This window comes from Ochotona princeps, chromosome 3 (genome assembly GCF_030435755.1).
Source record: "Ochotona princeps isolate mOchPri1 chromosome 3, mOchPri1.hap1, whole genome shotgun sequence".
NCBI classification, from domain to species: Eukaryota; Metazoa; Chordata; class Mammalia; order Lagomorpha; family Ochotonidae; genus Ochotona; species Ochotona princeps.
In genome coordinates this window covers 14,567,677-14,584,663 of record NC_080834.1, presented here as the reverse complement: position 1 = coordinate 14,584,663, position 16,987 = coordinate 14,567,677, and the positions used below count along the sequence as shown (strand labels likewise).

General features: G+C 43.0%; 1 protein-coding gene across 2 annotated transcripts in view; it reads right to left on the bottom strand.

The window, feature by feature from the left end:
- Positions 1–343: 343 nt before the first annotated feature.
- Positions 344–16,987, bottom strand: part of GMPS (guanine monophosphate synthase) — a 79,139-nt gene continuing 62,495 nt past the window's right edge. For both annotated transcript variants that reach the window (XM_058661469.1, XM_058661471.1), the window contains 8 exons: positions 15,890–16,063; positions 12,366–12,471; positions 11,372–11,487; positions 8,965–9,090; positions 6,297–6,412; positions 2,649–2,779; positions 1,451–1,623; positions 344–465 (listed from right to left, as the gene is read on the bottom strand). In XM_058661469.1, the coding sequence (XP_058517452.1) occupies positions 364–465; positions 1,451–1,623; positions 2,649–2,779; positions 6,297–6,412; positions 8,965–9,090; positions 11,372–11,487; positions 12,366–12,471; positions 15,890–16,063 (1,044 nt within the window). In that variant the 3' untranslated portion in view covers positions 344–363. The remainder of the gene's footprint in view (positions 466–1,450; positions 1,624–2,648; positions 2,780–6,296; positions 6,413–8,964; positions 9,091–11,371; positions 11,488–12,365; positions 12,472–15,889; positions 16,064–16,987) is intronic.

Sequence of the window (16,987 nt, the reverse complement as noted above, 5' to 3'; positions counted from 1 at the left end):
AGCAAGCAGAAAGAACTCCTCTACTGCTCCCCATCCATTAACCCACCTCCTTCCCACATCACCACAGAGACATCAAAAGCACCAACAGGTTCACATTAAAAAACAAAACAGCCAGGTAAAGGCAAAGGCAGTTATCAACCTGTCTGAGTGTAGGCAATGGTGAGTAATTATTTACCCGTACAAACTCTTTAATCCCTAAAGTTATCCCCAACTCGGCTCTTAAGCTGCAGATGTTTCCTGTAGATAACTCCGGATGTGATGTAGCTGCTCCATGAACTGTTTTCACAGTACTGCATGTCAATAGTAAGGATGATTTCTAATCAATGTATACTGCACGCAGGACTCTGACAGCACATTAGTTTATTACTCCCACTCAGTGGTTCCCGGGGGCTTTGACGTTAAGTCATACATAATTCGAGAAATACCAGGAATCTTCTTTATCTCAGTGACCATCTTTAACACCACCTGTGATAAAAACAAAGATGATAAATAAGGAGTCAGGATCGCCTGTGTGTCCAATAAGCTTACATGTGCAATCTAATTTTAACACAGAAACTTCTTTCACTATTGTCCCGCCAGGTATAGGGATGGCTAATCTCATATAATGAACCTATTCATCTTCATACTGGTATTATGACAACCTTAGTACTACTCAAAGCGTAGCCCATGAACACGTACTATTTTACAAGTCGTGTTCTTTGTTGAGTCACAAAAAGCGCTTAATAACACACTTAGCAATGCTGTGGTGTCCAAGAGTAAGAAGTTCTATGTGTGTTCAAGCCAATGCTTTGCAAACTATCTATGGCTTGAGCACTGAAGCCCCCACAGTAAAAGACAGTACAGTAGCAATCACTGTCAAGAATACAGGAGAGCACGGCCCGGTACTGTGAACGGCCAGCAATTCGGCAACCATGAATCTTGGGGAAATCAGATGCTAAACCGCAAACCCCAGCATAGCTCACTTTCAGTATTACATGTTTAGTCACATAGTTTCTTTGGAACACTTTGACAAAGGTATAAAGGAAAAGGAAAAAAAAAAAGATACAAAAAAAGGGAATTAAGATTAGCAGCAGATAGAATATCAGGCAATTCCTAAATATTTATTTCTGACTCTTTACATCTAAGGTTTAATTCCTTGCTGGGAAGTCAGAAAGACCAGATTACAGATTGCATGTGACGACTTCCTCCACAGTCATCAGAAACTGGGAGGTATATTCAATTCAAGGCCCTTTCCTGCTGCAATATAAATGATAACCTGTGTGGTGGCAAAAATACATAAAGAAATAGATAAATAAATATCTATTTAGAAATAGACAAATATTTCTAAATACAAAAATAGAGAAATAGGAGGCAAATCCAGAAATATCAGTACTGTCATCACCTATTTCGTTCCTAGTATTACAGAATGAGGTCCTGAAAAGTGTACATCAGAAAACAATTCAGGCACTACCTCCACAGGGATCTCATTGCCAGGTGTTGCAGGGATACCCGTCATAAAGTCACTAGTAATAAAGGTTCGAATGACCACAGATCTCTGGCACGAGGGCTGCTTCTGAAGTGGGTCCCGGTCAAAGTGCAAAGGCGTCAAGATCACTGGCATCTGGCTGATTTTGCCAGCGTACCCTAGAGGAAGAAGATGCAGAATCAACCACACACCAAGAGGCTCCACGACCTGTACTACTCAATTACTCCAGATAGTGTCCAAATCACATGCATGGTTCTTCCAGGGGAAATAGGGCTGTCATGCGTGTGACATTTTCATCAACTAATCAATACCTTTGTTTCGCGTGCCTTTCTGTTTAAAGATACCTTGTTGAAATTTTATTGTAGATTCGTTAACAGTGAGTTTAGAACCACAGCACAGTTAACGCATATCTGAATTAAAGTTTGTCAAACAAATGTTTTTCCCATAAAGTATAGCATTCTTGCACTTGGGAACTGACCACACTTCAACACTATGCCTAGAAAAGTCGATCCCGGGGTGATAGCCTGGCAGCTAATGTCCTCGCTTTACACACACTGGGATCTGATATGGGCGCTGGTTCATGTCCCGGCTGCCACACTTCCCATCCAGCTCCCTGCTTGTGGCCTGGGAAAGCAGACGGCGACGGCCCAAAGCCTTGGGACCCTGTGCCTGTTTGGGAGGCCCAGAGGAGGCTCCTGGCTTCAGATCGGCTCAGCTGCAGCTTTTGTGGCTACCTGGGGAGTCAATCATCAGATGGAAGATCTTCCTATCTCTCCTTCTCTCTGTGTATCTGACTTTTCAATAAAAAAAAAATTCTTAAAAAATAATTTAAAAGTTAAATAAAATGGAGGTGTCATTAGGAAAAAATATGAAAATAATAAGAAAAAATGACACCAAACATGCCACAGAAAAGGAATCTTGTTTACAAATGAGAACTGAAACAAGACGGGCAGCAATGGCGCCGTGCTGGACCTCAGCTGCTGCCTGAACAGAACACTCACAATTGTGCTTCTCTACATATGCTAACAAAGGTGAAAACATTGTATTTGGAGGGTAGCACAGTGGATATCCTCACTGAATTAAATAAAAGCATCTAAAAATCCAACGCCATATTCATCTGCTAAAAATCTTCATGCCAAGAACTAGTTATCGCACACAGGGATAAGCCACACAAGCAACTTACCAGACTCCCTGAGAATGTTATGTGCCTCAAAATCAGCCTGGCGTAAAGTGCTGAGCACCCCCGTTGTCAGGAAAGTGGGAGTAACATCTGTAGGAGGCTCTTTAACTGGTGGACCAAATACATAGACAACCCTGAAAGGAAACAGGGAAAGTCACACAGAAATGGCTTTACTGTGAGAAACAAGATACACTCAGTAACAGCATTCTTCTCGTTCATGTTTAGGCCTCTTTCTTACTCTTTCAACTCTCCAAGCAGGATTTCAGTGAAGTCTATGTTCTACATACCATTCTCAGGGTGTTTTCAGAAACAGCAGTATCTCACCATGTACAAAAATACAAGTGACTAACACAACCCTCCCTAACATAACACACTCTGCTGAAGAGTATCCTCTGAAACTCACATCCCCCTACAAGAGGAAACAAGGTCTTTGAGGATATAATCAAGACGACACTATACTAGATTTGAGGACCCTAATCCAATGACTGGTGAACCTTTTCAACAACACAGAAACTTGGAAAACCAAACACACAAGAAAGTAGAACAAGGTAAAACAAAGGAAGACGAGCTATTATGCTGACTGCGAACCAATCTGAGATACTAGAGAGAGGCAAGAAGGGATCCTCAACGCAAAACCACCACCACCACCAGCCAGTGGCTGCCTCCTCCGAAACACCACACAGCAGAGGAAGCTTCTGCGTCAGGCCAGGGACGCAAGGCATGCATCTTCCAACAACACCTTCACTCCTACAGCGCAAAAATCATTCAAAGAAAAATCACTACTTACGAGAATGTCTGAAGCTTATCTTTTTGCAGGCAGATCATAAGGGAACAGATAGCCATTTACACTGAAAAGCACAGTATAATGCAACACTTGCTCTCAGTACAAAAACTCCCTCATCTGTATTAGGACAAAACTGGGAAAGAATCCTAAAATTCCAATTTCCAAAAAAGCTCCAAGTCAATAATGATGAAAATCTGAACTCTGTCCACTAAGAGTCTTCTAAGAGCTTGCTAAGATCACATTTTTAAAATTTCTTTTCTGCTGCTTCTTAGGCATCTTTTCTCTTGAGAAAGAAGCAAGCGTGGGAAAAGATAGGCAAACAGAACACAAAATGGGGAGAAAACCAGCAGATAAAAGGACACAGATAAAATTTATCAGAAACAATTACTAATTTATCATTTTATACACTGTAATTTACTTTTTGACATGTGAGAAGTTCTTCTGCAGTAGATTCGAGAACTCCTTCAACAGGCTTGTTCCCATTGTAAGAACTTGCTTTGTCTGTGGCACTACAAGGTTAATACAGCCAAGTACATTTCTAATTTCTGCCACACTTGTGAGTAAAATAAAACCTACAGTCATTCTTTTGGTTTTTAACTGCCTGACACCCATGGAAAAACCTGAAGAGGGCAACAACTATGAAACCAGAATGTTAAATTAGCAGCCTGGTACTAAACAAGAAAGGTTTTCGGCTCTGTAAGGGACAACGGAATGAAGCATTTCAGCAGACAGAAAACTCACCTCCCCCTTCATGCCTTTCAAATAAACAACATAGCTTTAAAACGAAAGTAATGTAAAAATTAAACGAACATGATATTTGAAAAAATATAAGGTATACTTTAAATATAGCCGTTTTTTTTTTTTAAGATTTTATTATTATTTTTGGAAAGCCGGATATACACAGAGGAGGAGAGACAGAGAGGACGATCTTCCATCCGATGTTTCACTCCCCAAGTGAACCGCAATGGACCGGTGCGCGCCAATCCGATGCCAGGAACCAGGAACCTCCTCCGGGTCTCCCACGCGGGTGCAGGGTCCCAAAGCCTTGGGCCGTCCTCGACTGCTTTCCCAGGCCACAAGCAGGGAGCTGGATGGGAAGTGGAGCTGCCGGGATCAGAACCGGCGCCCATATGGGATCCCGGGGCGTTGAAGGCGAGGACTTTAGCCGCTAGGCCACGCCGCCGGGCCCAAATATAGCCGTTTTAACAGTCTCTGGCATATGCTTATTTGTTTTCTTTAGAAATATTGTTAACCAGTCTCTACCTTTACTTCTATAACCAGCAAACAATTTTGTCAGTCCTAAGACTTAAAAGGTGTTAGCATAAAACCAACAGCTAACATGTTACCTGCTAACGGTTTCACAGCTACCTTGAATAATTTTATATTGGAAGTGGTGCTATGGTCTAGCAGGCTGACATTCCATTTAAGTGCCTGACCAACGCTCAGGTGCTCCATTTCTGATCCAGCTCCCTGCTTACATGGCTGGGAACGCAGTGGAAGCTGAGCCAAGCACCGGGAGCATTGCCCAGCACGTGTGAAACCTGGGTGGAGATGCAGGCTCCCGGCCTCCCCCGGTCCAGCTCCAGCCGTTGTGCCCATCTAATAAAACAAACCTTCCTTTATCTGCCTTTCAAAGAAAATAAACCTTTTTAAAACAATTTCTTATTCCAAAAGAAAAATATGTCTCCTTTAACTCATTTTAAAAATAGACAAATAGGGCCCGGCGGCGTGGCCTAGCGGCTAAAGTCCTCGCCTTGAAAGCCCCAGGATCCCATACGGGCGCCGGTTCTAATCCCAGCAGCTCCACTTCCCATCCAGCTCCCTGCTTGTGGCCTGGGAAAGCAGTCGAGGACGGCCCAATGCATTGGGACCCTGCACCCGTGTGGAAGACCCGGAAGAGGTTCCAGGTTCCCGGAATCGGATTGGCGCAGCACCGGCCCATTGCGGCTCACTTGGGGAGTGGATCATCGGACGGAAGATCTTCCTCTCTGTCTCTCCTCCTCTGTGTATATCTGGCTGTAATAAAATGAATAAATCTTTAAAAAAATAAACAAATAACACTGTGATGAAATATCAAAACAGAAATCAGTTATTACTGTGAACAAAGTGCATATTTAAACCATAAGTACATATAAAATATCATGTACCTGTACCTACACTTTTGCCTTAGTTAATGGAAGATATATTTTTTTTTACAATTTTTTTTAAATATAATTGAAAAGGTAGATTTACAGACATTTTCCATTCCACTGGTTTACTCCACAAATGGCTGCAATGGCCAGAGCTCAACCAATGCGAAGCCAGGAGCCTTCTCAGGGTCTCACTCATGGGGACAGCACCCCAAGGCTGTGGGTCATCCTCTATTGCTTTCCCTGGACACATGCAGGGAGCTGGATGAGAAGCAGAGAGGCCAGGAGACAAACTGTACACAATACAGCGCTTAGATGTGGATGACAAGCCAACTGAGCCATCGTGCGAGGCCCCAGTGGAGGCTCTTACAAACACAAATCCTTGGGGCCGGCATTGAAGCACAGCAGGTAAAGCCAGAACCTGTAACGCAGTAATCCCATATGGCCACCGACTCACATCCTAGCTGCTCCACTTCAAATCCAGGTCCCTGCGAACGGCCTAGGAAAAGCAGCAGAAAATGCCCCAAGTGTTTAGGCTGTGCCACCCAAGTAGGTGAACCAGACGGAGCTCCTGGATTCAGCATGGCCACTGTGGCCATCTGGAGGACTGAACCAGTGGACTGAACATCAATCTCTCTCGCACTCAGTGTCACACTCCCTCTCGTCTCATTATGCCTTTTGAAATCAGTAAATCAGTAAATCCTTAAAACTCATACCACTGCCAACTCCTAGACACACCTGTTAATATTGTGACACATTCGAGGAATAAGCCTCGCCAGGAAAATCAGAGATTCCCAGTCAGGTTCATCTTTACTGGAGATTCCACACACATAACTGTAGGAACGACAATCACCCTGAAAACAGAAATATTTAACAGCTTTACAGGACTTTAAAGATCTATTCAAAAGATTTTATCCACTGAAACACTATTAAGTCGTTTTTAAACAAAAACACACTATTCAAATAAAAGCATGAATGGGATGCTTCTCTAATGATATAAGTAAATCTCATACGGGTCAGTTCAGACATCATGAAAGCAGCACAAAAATTTCAAGCATTTAACACGTTATAGGTCCAATGACTTTTCATTCCAACTACCTGTCCACCTTTAAAAGCCAGAATGATCTGGCATTTACTTTGGCAAAAAATATATGCCTAAATTTATTAACAAAACACTTAAGCGGGAGACAAAAACAATTTGCTCCCCAGTCAGGCCTGTTCCCTGACATAACTCTTGCATGTGTCAGTGGTTGTTCTGACCCAACTTAGTATAATCTCTCAACTGCCTTTGCCTTTGGATGCTGTAGCTTGGCCTGACCCGGCCAGTCCCTAGTCCCAACTCTTGCTGATGAGTGCTAGGACCTAACCCTGCTCAGTCTGCTCCCATTCCTGGCTCATGCAAATCAGTAGGTTTGATGGCTCAGCCCAGCATGAAGTGTGCTCCAGCCTGGTTTCTGCACTTGCCGGTGAGTTAAGGTTTGCTTGGCTTTGCCTGGTTAGCTCCCTTCCAAATCCAACCCACACATTCGCCAACAGTTGGAGCTACCTTGCCCAGCCTGTCTGATCCCCAGGCCTGGACCACGTGCTCACAAGCCGGAGCTATAACCCACTAAGGGAGTTCCCTAAACTCCCCTAATCAACCCACTCCCAGACCCAGATCTCACACATGCCAGTGGGTAATAGGCCCTTGCCCGGCATAGTCTGCCCCTCCGTCTTGGCCTTGAAGAGCTGGTGAATGTTGTAGCCTGGCCCACTCGACACCCTGTTTTAGGATGCACATTTGGGTTCTGCAACCTGGACCTGCCCAGACTCTCGGTCCCTGTACCTGTGAGTGTTGGTAGGTTCCATGGTCACAACACCTAGCTTAGCCCATCGCTATTCCAACTCTTGAGCTAACCAGCAGGACTTGTATTTCCACAGGATTGGGCCCACATATTCCCCACAGAGACCTGGTTCTCTTGCATGCTGGTTAGTGTAATGGCCCAGCCTAATGTGACCCATCCCGTTCCAACATTCAGTAAAGGGATCTAGCCCTGCTAGACAGGTCCCCAGTCTGCAATTTTGCGTGAACTGCCGTGGGGTGATCAGTAATGTCTCATGCTAACAAGCCCAACTCAAGATTCCCATGTGAGCTGGCGCATTAGTCTGACCCATACAGATCTTCTGGTCTCTTCCCTACAGATCATCAAGTCTCAATCCCCTTGCTTACATGCAAGTACAGTGGCCCTGTAACTGGGTGTCCCTCAGGATTCATTCCTAACCTACACGTACAATGGTCTTATCCCTGGATGTCCCTAGGCAGTAATTACACACCCACAAGGCAGCAGAGCTCATCACCAGGTGGCCAGTAGGCAAAGCCCAGTACCACTGGTGCTCTGGTAACCCACAAGGCCAGGATTCAGCCACCACTTGGAAGCAGTGGAGAGGGAGCTACAATTCCCACCAGGAAGCCTGGACCAGAGCAGATTCTCCCAGAAACATCCACGTGGCTGGGAGATACAGACCCCTCCACCTCTACCCAGTCTTACCTAGATTCCATCCCGGCTCTGCCTTTTAAATAAGTAAATCAATCTTTTAAATCAGACAGTTGAAGCAACAGTTTTATAATCAAAATGCCTTGCCTAATCATTCCTAAGAACTTATCTCATTCCCCACCTGCCCAATACATATCTCTCCAAAACTTATTGGTGGACCACAAAATAAAAGTGCTTAATATGTACAACTAGCACTTTAAAATATAACTGTACCTTTTTCATATGCCTTTACAATTAGAAATAATAATATATATGAAAGAAATATTAGTTGTTCTTCAGGTTAAGGGAAAGAGATGGTATTCTGAAGAAACAAAAACACTGGCAGAGGGAACATAAGCTAAATGGTGTGAGATTTTCATTGTGGGGGAGGGGAGGCTGCATACAGTAAAAAAAAACCAAAACACCAGTTTTTCACACTTGAATGAGGACATGAGTTCTTTTATCTGCCCTTCAGGGCACAATGAAACAAACCAGCTGCACTGCTGGTGATTTTTTATTTTTAATTTTGATACTTGGTTAGAATTCAGATACTCTTTAGAGTTAACGACAAAGCTTCAGCCTGGATATTCAGCTCTCTTCTTTAAGATTTATTAATGTAGAGAACAGATTGAGATTTCACTTATTTCACAGAAATAATTCTAACATAACCACACTTTCCTCCCTCCTCCAATTCCCCCTCTTTTTTTCCTTCAATTTCTGTAACAACACAATTACAATCACAGGCTTAATGATCAATCTATAAAGTATTGCCATTTAGCTTTTTAAAACATGTGACATATATTCTAATTTTCCTAAGTAATTCTTCTTCAGTGTTCATATAGTATGCAAACTGCAGAAACTTGGGCAGAAAAGTGCGTGAGCTCACAACTCACCTGCACACCCACAGTTTTGATTGGCAGCAGGAAGGCATTCAGGGAATGCAGACTCGTAATCTGCATCAGTTTTTCTTGATCCTCTTCTGTCGTGCAGGCTTTGACTCTTTGTAATAACGTATGAGGCTAAGAAAATCAGAGATTCTGCTTTTAGTTTTCATTCTTTGGCATCTGTTTCCACCTTATCTACGCACACTGAGTGATAAACAGCAGGAGGTCACACTGGCACCGCTGTAATTTGTGGGCACCCCACTCCAGAGATTTTTTTCCTGAGGGTCAGGGCTATGATGAGAAAGTTAAATTTCAGCACTTAAGAATCACAGATCAGACTTACCTACATCAAGGTTTTAAACACCTGTTGCAAGCAAGTAACAACCTCACTTCAGTCAAATACTGTTTGTCATAAAGTCAATTTTTGTTGGAATTAATATAGCTTCACTTCCTTTTCTTGGTGTATCTTCCCGGTATCTGGTTTCCAACTTCTATTTCCATTCCTTTTATCCATATTACCAGTTAAGTCTCTTATGAAAAGACTATACTTTCCCAATTTACTGCTCCATACAAAATAAGTTTAAGTTTTTAAACTAGTTTTGCAATCTGTGTCTTAGAGATAGAAATGGTCATTACTTTAACTGTAGTTTAATGATATGCTGAATTTCATTAAACGTTTTGTTCTGTCATTTCTATTTGTCTTGTCATTTGCATTTCTTTCTTGCCATCTTTAGAGTTAGTCCTTCCTGCCAGCTTATTTCCCGTTATTGGTTTAAACTCCTCTGTATCTATTCTTTTAGGAGTTCTCCTTAAGGATTAATATGAATATTTCAGGTATCTCAGGATGCTGTATCTCAAATCAAATCAACTCCTTTATGGCTTCCCATGCTTTTAGAACTACATATGTACACATTTTGTCCAAATACCAAAAAGGAGAGATTACGTTTCATATGATAGAGTCCACTTACCCTCTTACTTCCCATTCCTTCTTGTATCTCAGACACATGTTCTGAGATTCTTTCTGCTTCCCCTGAAGTCAGGTCTTTAAAACAGTTCTCTGGAGTGGCATTTGGCATAGCAGTAAGATACCACTTGGGTATCTGCATTCTTCATTACAATGCATGGGTTCAAGTTCCAACTCCACTACTAATTCCAGCTTCCTGTTAATGAGCACCCTGGGTGGCAGTGGGTGATAGTTCAGGTGTTAGGAGAGGCCCAAACTGAGTTCTCGGGTCTTTTTTCTATACCTGGCCCAGTCCTGACTAATACTATCTTAACTATGTGCATTCAGGTAACACTTTGATTTTTATTCTGCCTGAGAAACAGAGACAGAACTCTGTTAACTGCTGCTTCGATCCCCAATGCCAACGGAAGCTCCAGCTGAGGTCAGAGCTGGAAGCCAGGAATATAAATCAGGTCTCCCACTTGAGTCACCCAGTGCCTCCCGGAGTCTGCATCAGCAAAGCTGGATCCTGAACCCAGGTACTCTGATCTGAAACACGGCTTTCCCATCCGGTAACCAAATGCTGACTCAAACAATTCTTAGCACCCAGATTTTGTTCACTAATTCACATCTCAGCCAATTTTAACGTCAGCTATTTCCAATACTTAATTTCTTTAACACTGCCATATTTAGCAGTTTCTTACAGCTTACTATCAATAGCTTGTTTTATTTCCATTTGCTCTATGAACTGCTTGCTTTGGGCAGTATCTGAAGTCTCAGGAGTCTTATTGTGCTAGTCACTGTCACTTCTCCCATATGCTGTCTCACAATAAAAAAAAAAAAAATCAAAGAGCATCAGTTCTTACTTGCTAGAACTCAACTCAGTGGGAATTCTCTGGGGCCCAATGAAGACCTTTCAAAGAGCAGTTACATCGCTTCTAGCCTGCTCCGGGAAGCACCACCAATCCAGGTCCACGTTACAATAAATTGTGTTTTCAGACTGTGTATGAATTAAGACCTCTGTAGCTGAAGAAGTATAGTTTGTACATCTCTACAATCTAATGTTCACTCCTTCATGGATTCAACCCTCACCTATCTATGAATGGAATTGTTCAAACTGAAGCCCTTGATTACATGTGATTAGTAGCCACCCTCTAGCAGAGGGTAAGCTGTAGATTCCTGAACTAATTTTCTCCATGAATTCTTGAATCAAACAATTCCCTTACTTCCCTGGGATACCTATGAAAGAAGACTTTAAAACACTTTAGTTCTTTTAGGGATTTGAATATCACAATTATCTGGCTAAAAAGAGAAATTTGCATCAGTATCTAGAATGCTTTTAAGTAGTCATTTCAAAGGTCATAGTATTCTGATTCTTCAAATAATCAAAGCCTAAAAACCTTCCCAAAACTACTGCAGAAGTACACTACTTTGTAAGTTCAATTCTTTCCCTTGACTGTGTCAAATTATTACCTTCTTAACACTAGCAGAAAAATCAGCCACTATTTTCAAAATATTGTTCGTTTCAGGAAAGTCCTTACAAATATAGGGTTCTTCAGCACATATTACTCTGATTGCCAGGCCAGGACCTAAAGACAAGAAATAAAAGGTAATTCACATTTTATATCTAATATAAAATTTTTTTAAAACCACTATTTCCAAAACGTAATATTCTTTCAAAATTAAAATCTGCCATCCCATTTACTTCATAAAGTATTTCAATTCAAATATAGCTACATTTGCCATTCTACTCATTTTTGGAATGTTTTCATTTTCTCCCTATAAATACTATTTCCTGTTAAAGATCAAAAAAGTGTCCAAAAAGCAATTTTTTTATTTTGAATTTTATGGTACAATTCCACAGGGTCTGAATCTCCCTACAATCATTTTCCAGCTTGAGCTACCAATCCAATTTAGGGAAAATAGCATAAAAATGACTTAAAACAATCAATACATGATCTCCCTTTCAAATACACAAAACAAATCCTATAAATTTTTTTTTTTTAAAAAGGACATAGTTCTGACGTTAAACAAATATGCCCTCTGTTTTTCTAAGAAAACTAAACTACTTTATTCTTATCTTAGTTATACAAATGAAGTGGTTCATCCAGATAAATCAGACACTGATAAGGATTTTAGAAAATCCAATGTAGTCCACCCTCCCTCCGTGGAACGCTCATCATGGCACAAAGAGCACAGAAATTCCAGATTCAGACCCAGGACTGACTGGCAATGCCATTAAAACTTCCATGCCAGAGACAAGTTACTACCAACGCAACGGAAAATGAGCATTTAGTAAAATGAAATACATTAGCTATTCCCAATAGTACATTTGCTTCTTAACCATCTTTTCTCTTATATGACATAATCCTGAGATAAAAAATTGTTTCAAAATTGTTTTCACTGATTTTTCTTAAACAGGAAGGATTAAAGACACAATAAAACAAAATTTAACTCTATTGTTTACCTGGAAATGGATGCCTAGATACTAATTCTTCCGGAAGACCAAGTTCTCTGCCTAAAATTCTCACTTCATCTTTATGAAAATCTTTTAAAGGTTCTATTACTTTCCCCTATAAGGAAGAGCGAAAAGGCAATTAATACAAATTAGTAACAAAAATGACTTGGGAAACAGTGAGAAGTGAATAGGCACTTCCTATATGTCATTTTCCTGAATCACAGAACTGTTAAAAGTATACCTTCTAAAGTTTTTAGTCGTATGTCTTTGCAAAGAATTGGATGACTATTTTAGTGGTATTCTTGCGAAACATTTTAACACAAACTCTTCAAATCTAAGTCAGAGTAATAACACAGTGCACTCTCAATGAAACATCTTACACCTATGGGCTCCAAATCTACAGAAAAATAAGGAGTTTATGCCATATACTGAAGGCTCCATATAAGGACAAGTAAATAGGTTAATTAAAACATACAAAGGAAATAAATACTACACTATAGAGGGGTAGTAAATATAATACTACTGTTTTAAAACTAAAACCTTGGGCCCGGTGTAGTAGCCTAGTGGCTAACTTCTCGCCTTGCATACCCGGGATCCTATATGAGCACAAGTTCATATTCTGGCTGCTCCACTTCCCATCCAGCTCCCTATTTAAGGCCTGGGAATGCAGTAGGGGATGGCTCAAAGTTTTGGGACCCTGCGGCTGTGCGGGAGACCCCGAAGAAGTTCCTGGCTTGGGATTAGCTCAGCTCTAATCTTTGCAGTCACTTGGGGAGTGAATCATAGGATGGAAGATCTTCCTCTCTGCATATCTTCCTTTCTAACATAAATGAATGAATGAATAAAACAAACTAACTCTAAAAATTATAGAAAAAGGCAATCCACAGAAGATTTAAAAGGTTCACTAATACTGTATTTAATGAAAGATTTATAATCAGCATGATTATACAAAACACAATTTAATTAGAAAATTAACCCAATTTTCAAAATGAACAAAGGAACAGAATTTTCTAAGATTTTTATACAAATGGCCAACAAGAACATGAAAAGATGCTCAATGGTCCAAACTTGGCCAGACCCCAGTACTTCCTGGAACTCGCAAGAGCCAGATTGGGAGTGGGCCGGGCCGGGCTAGGTTGCAGCACCCGCTGGTCCACATGAGCTGAGTCTGGGGGTAGGTCAGGCAGGACCAGGATGTGGCAACCAACTGGTGTGGGCCAGCCAGGAAGGGCCACAGCACCCACCAGTGAATGCCAGAACTGCAGGCAGACCACGTCAGGCTGTGCTGAGAACCTACTGGTCCATTCAAAACCCAAGACCGAGAGCTGGTCTGACAGGGAAAATTTTGTTGAATTCCTGGTAGGTTGCAGCTCCTGCTAGTCAGAGCGACAGCAAAGCCTGGGGACAGCACAGGCCGTGTCAAGTCAGTCCCAGCAGATGTCAGAGCCAAGAGGGGCTGCAGGCCAGGCTGGGATGGACCCCAATACCTGCTAGTTCACATGAGGGCCAAGAATGGGGGTTGGCTAGGCTGGGCTAGTCTGCAGCACCTGCTGAGGTAAGCTGGGACTGGTTGTAGCAGAGCCAGGCTCCAATACCCATCAGCAAACACAAAGGCAAGACAGGCCAGGGCATGTCAGACTGCACTACAGCACTCACAGGCATGTGCAAGACCCTCACTGGATGCAAAACTGGAAGGGAAATTTCAGGAATATTCCTGCTGGAGCACTACTCCCAATGGAACATGGAACTGGGGGCAGAACAGGATGGGCAGGCTGCAACACCCATCGGCCTACATGTGAACTGGGTTTGGGGAAGGGCTGTGCTAGGCTAGGCCACCACACCTGCTGGCACATGCAAGAGCCACAGTAAGGGATGGTCAGCTGGGCTTTGCCATACCATCCCCTGGCAAGTGCTGGGACTGGGCACAACTCATGTCAGGCTGGACGGCACTAGCAAGAGCAAGACCTGGGGCTGGAAGTGGGACTAGCAGGGGAACTGTAGGTATTCCTCTGCCAAGCTAATGTTCCTGGCAATCAGGGCTGTAGGTGGGCCCAGATGGATAGGGTGACAGTACTCATCAGCACATGTGTATGCTGGGTCTGAGGGTGGTTGGACTGAGCCATAAACTACAGCATGCATGGGTGTGTGCAAAAGCTGGACGGGATGTGGCACAGACCAATCTAGACAGCCGCACATGCCAGCTCACACAGATACCAGAACCCAAGTCAGGCCTGCTTGGGGCTATTAGGGGTTGTCCTGACTAGGCTGCAGTTTCTGCTAGTGTGCCTAAGAGTTGGGCTGGAAGGGGGCTGGGTTAGGGTAATCACAAAGGAGATAGGGTGAGGGCAGAGTTGACCAGCAATCGCACTCACAAGTATGTGCATGGGCTACTGTGGATGACAAACTAAAGTGCACCCCATACCAGCTAGCGCACACAAGCATCAGGGCTGGGTCACCCCAGGCAAGGTTTCCTGAGGAACTACCCAACCAAGACAACTGGACTCAAACCCCAGCCACAGGGAAACTACATACTTAGTTCAACCTTGGAGTGCATGTGTCGAAACTGGGCCTTATCAGTTACTGATGCCTGTGCAGCGCGGACACCATGCCCACATGTACATTCCTGGTGAGACTGTGAAGACTGGGACCCTCACACACTGTGATGGAGACTGGGACCCTCACACACTGTGATGGAGACTGGGACCTCACACACTGTGATGGAGACTGGGACCCTTACACACTGTGATGGAGACTGGGACCTCACACACTGTGATGGAGACTGGAAACTCACACGCTGTGATGGAGACTGGAAACTCACACGCTGTGATGGAGACTGGGACCTCACACACTGTGATAAAGACTGGGACCTCACACACTGTGATGGAGACTGGGACCCTCACACAATGTGATGGAGACTGGGACCTCACACACTGTGATGGAGACTAGGACCTCACACACTGTGAAGGAGACTGGGACCTCACACACTGTGAAGACTGGGTCATATCACCTCCTAACAATTTGGTAGTTCGAAATATAAAAACAGAGTTAACCCTCAGACCTAGCAGCGTGACTTCTAGGAAAATAACAATAAAAATGAAAACATACTTCCACAAAACTTTAACCAGTACACATAAAACCCGTAGTTAAAACAGCCAAAACAAACAACAACCCAAAGGTCTACCAACTCATGAATGGATAAATATAATGGGGCATATATTTATACTGAAATACTACCCGGCAGTGAAAAACAACTTGTAATAAGTGCTACAACATAACCGAATCCAAAAAACATGGCTAGCACAAGAAGCCAATTGCTTTTTTAATCCCATATACTGAATTTCTGTTATAGAAACAATGTCTAAAAACAAAAGATGAATTAGTGGTTGCTGTCTGCTTGTGCTGGGAGGAGAAGGCTAAGGTGTGACTGCTAAGGGGCTCTGGGGGTTCCTGGTGTGTAATGAAAGCAGCTCTACGCCCCTGGGAAAGAAGTTCTCCAGACATGTACTTAATGGAACAGTTCACGGAAGTTTTACCTCTTCTCTCAACTTTCTGATAAGTTCTGTGTCATTGTGATGGGTTTTGATGAGGTCAGCTTTGCCACTTGCAACAAGTGATGCACTTTCAATCAGATCAGGCCGTAAAGTACCTTGAGCAAGAAAAACCTCCTCTGGTTTCAGGTTCATTTCTCCAATTACTTCATTGGCAATCTGTAACCAAGAAGCACAAAATAGCCTTGTAAGACTTTTTAAAAGCAAAATTTTATATTCATCCAAATTTCCTAGAGTCCTTTTGCAACACTGACTATGAAGTGAAATCTACCATTCTTCAAAATAAACTCTTTGAAAAACATATGCTTTGGGGCCCGGTGTCGTGGCCTAGCAGCTAAAGTCCTCGCCTTGAACGCGCCAGGATCCCATATGGGTGCCGGTTCTGATCCCGGCAGCTCCACTTCCCATCCAGCTCCCTGCTTGTGGCCTGGGAAAGCAGTCGAGGACGGCCCAAAGCTTTGGGACCCTGCAGCCGTGTGGGAGACCTGGAAGAGGTTCCTGGTTCCCGGCTTCGGATCGGCACAGCACCGGCCTTTCTGCTCACTTGGGGAGTGAATCATCGGACAGAAGATCTTCCTCTTAATCTCTTCTCTCTGTATCTAACTTTCCAATAAAAATAAATAAATCTTAAAAAAAAGAAAAGAAAAACATGCTTTTTACATGATTCAAAAAGCTATGGTGGGGCCCAGTGTGGTAGCCTAGTGGCTAAAGTACTCACCTTGCACATGCCAGGATCCTATATGGGAACCTGTTCGTATCCTGTCTGCTCCACTTCCCATCCAGCTCCCTGATTATGGCCTGGGTAAGGGAGACCAAAAAGCCGCACCGGGTTCCTGGCTTTGAATCTGCTTAACTCTGGCTGTTACTACTTGGGGAGTGAACCAGTGGAGAGAAGGAAGTCTTTGTCTCTCTCTCTATAAATCTGCCTTACCAATAAAATCTTAAAAAAAAAAGTTATGGTGGGAGGCCTGCCGCTAAATTATCATAGTAGACTAGAAGCTAAAGTCCTCCCTTTGCACACACCAGGATCCTACATGGACACCAGTTCTAATCCCGGCAGCTCCACTTCCCTTCCAGCTCCCT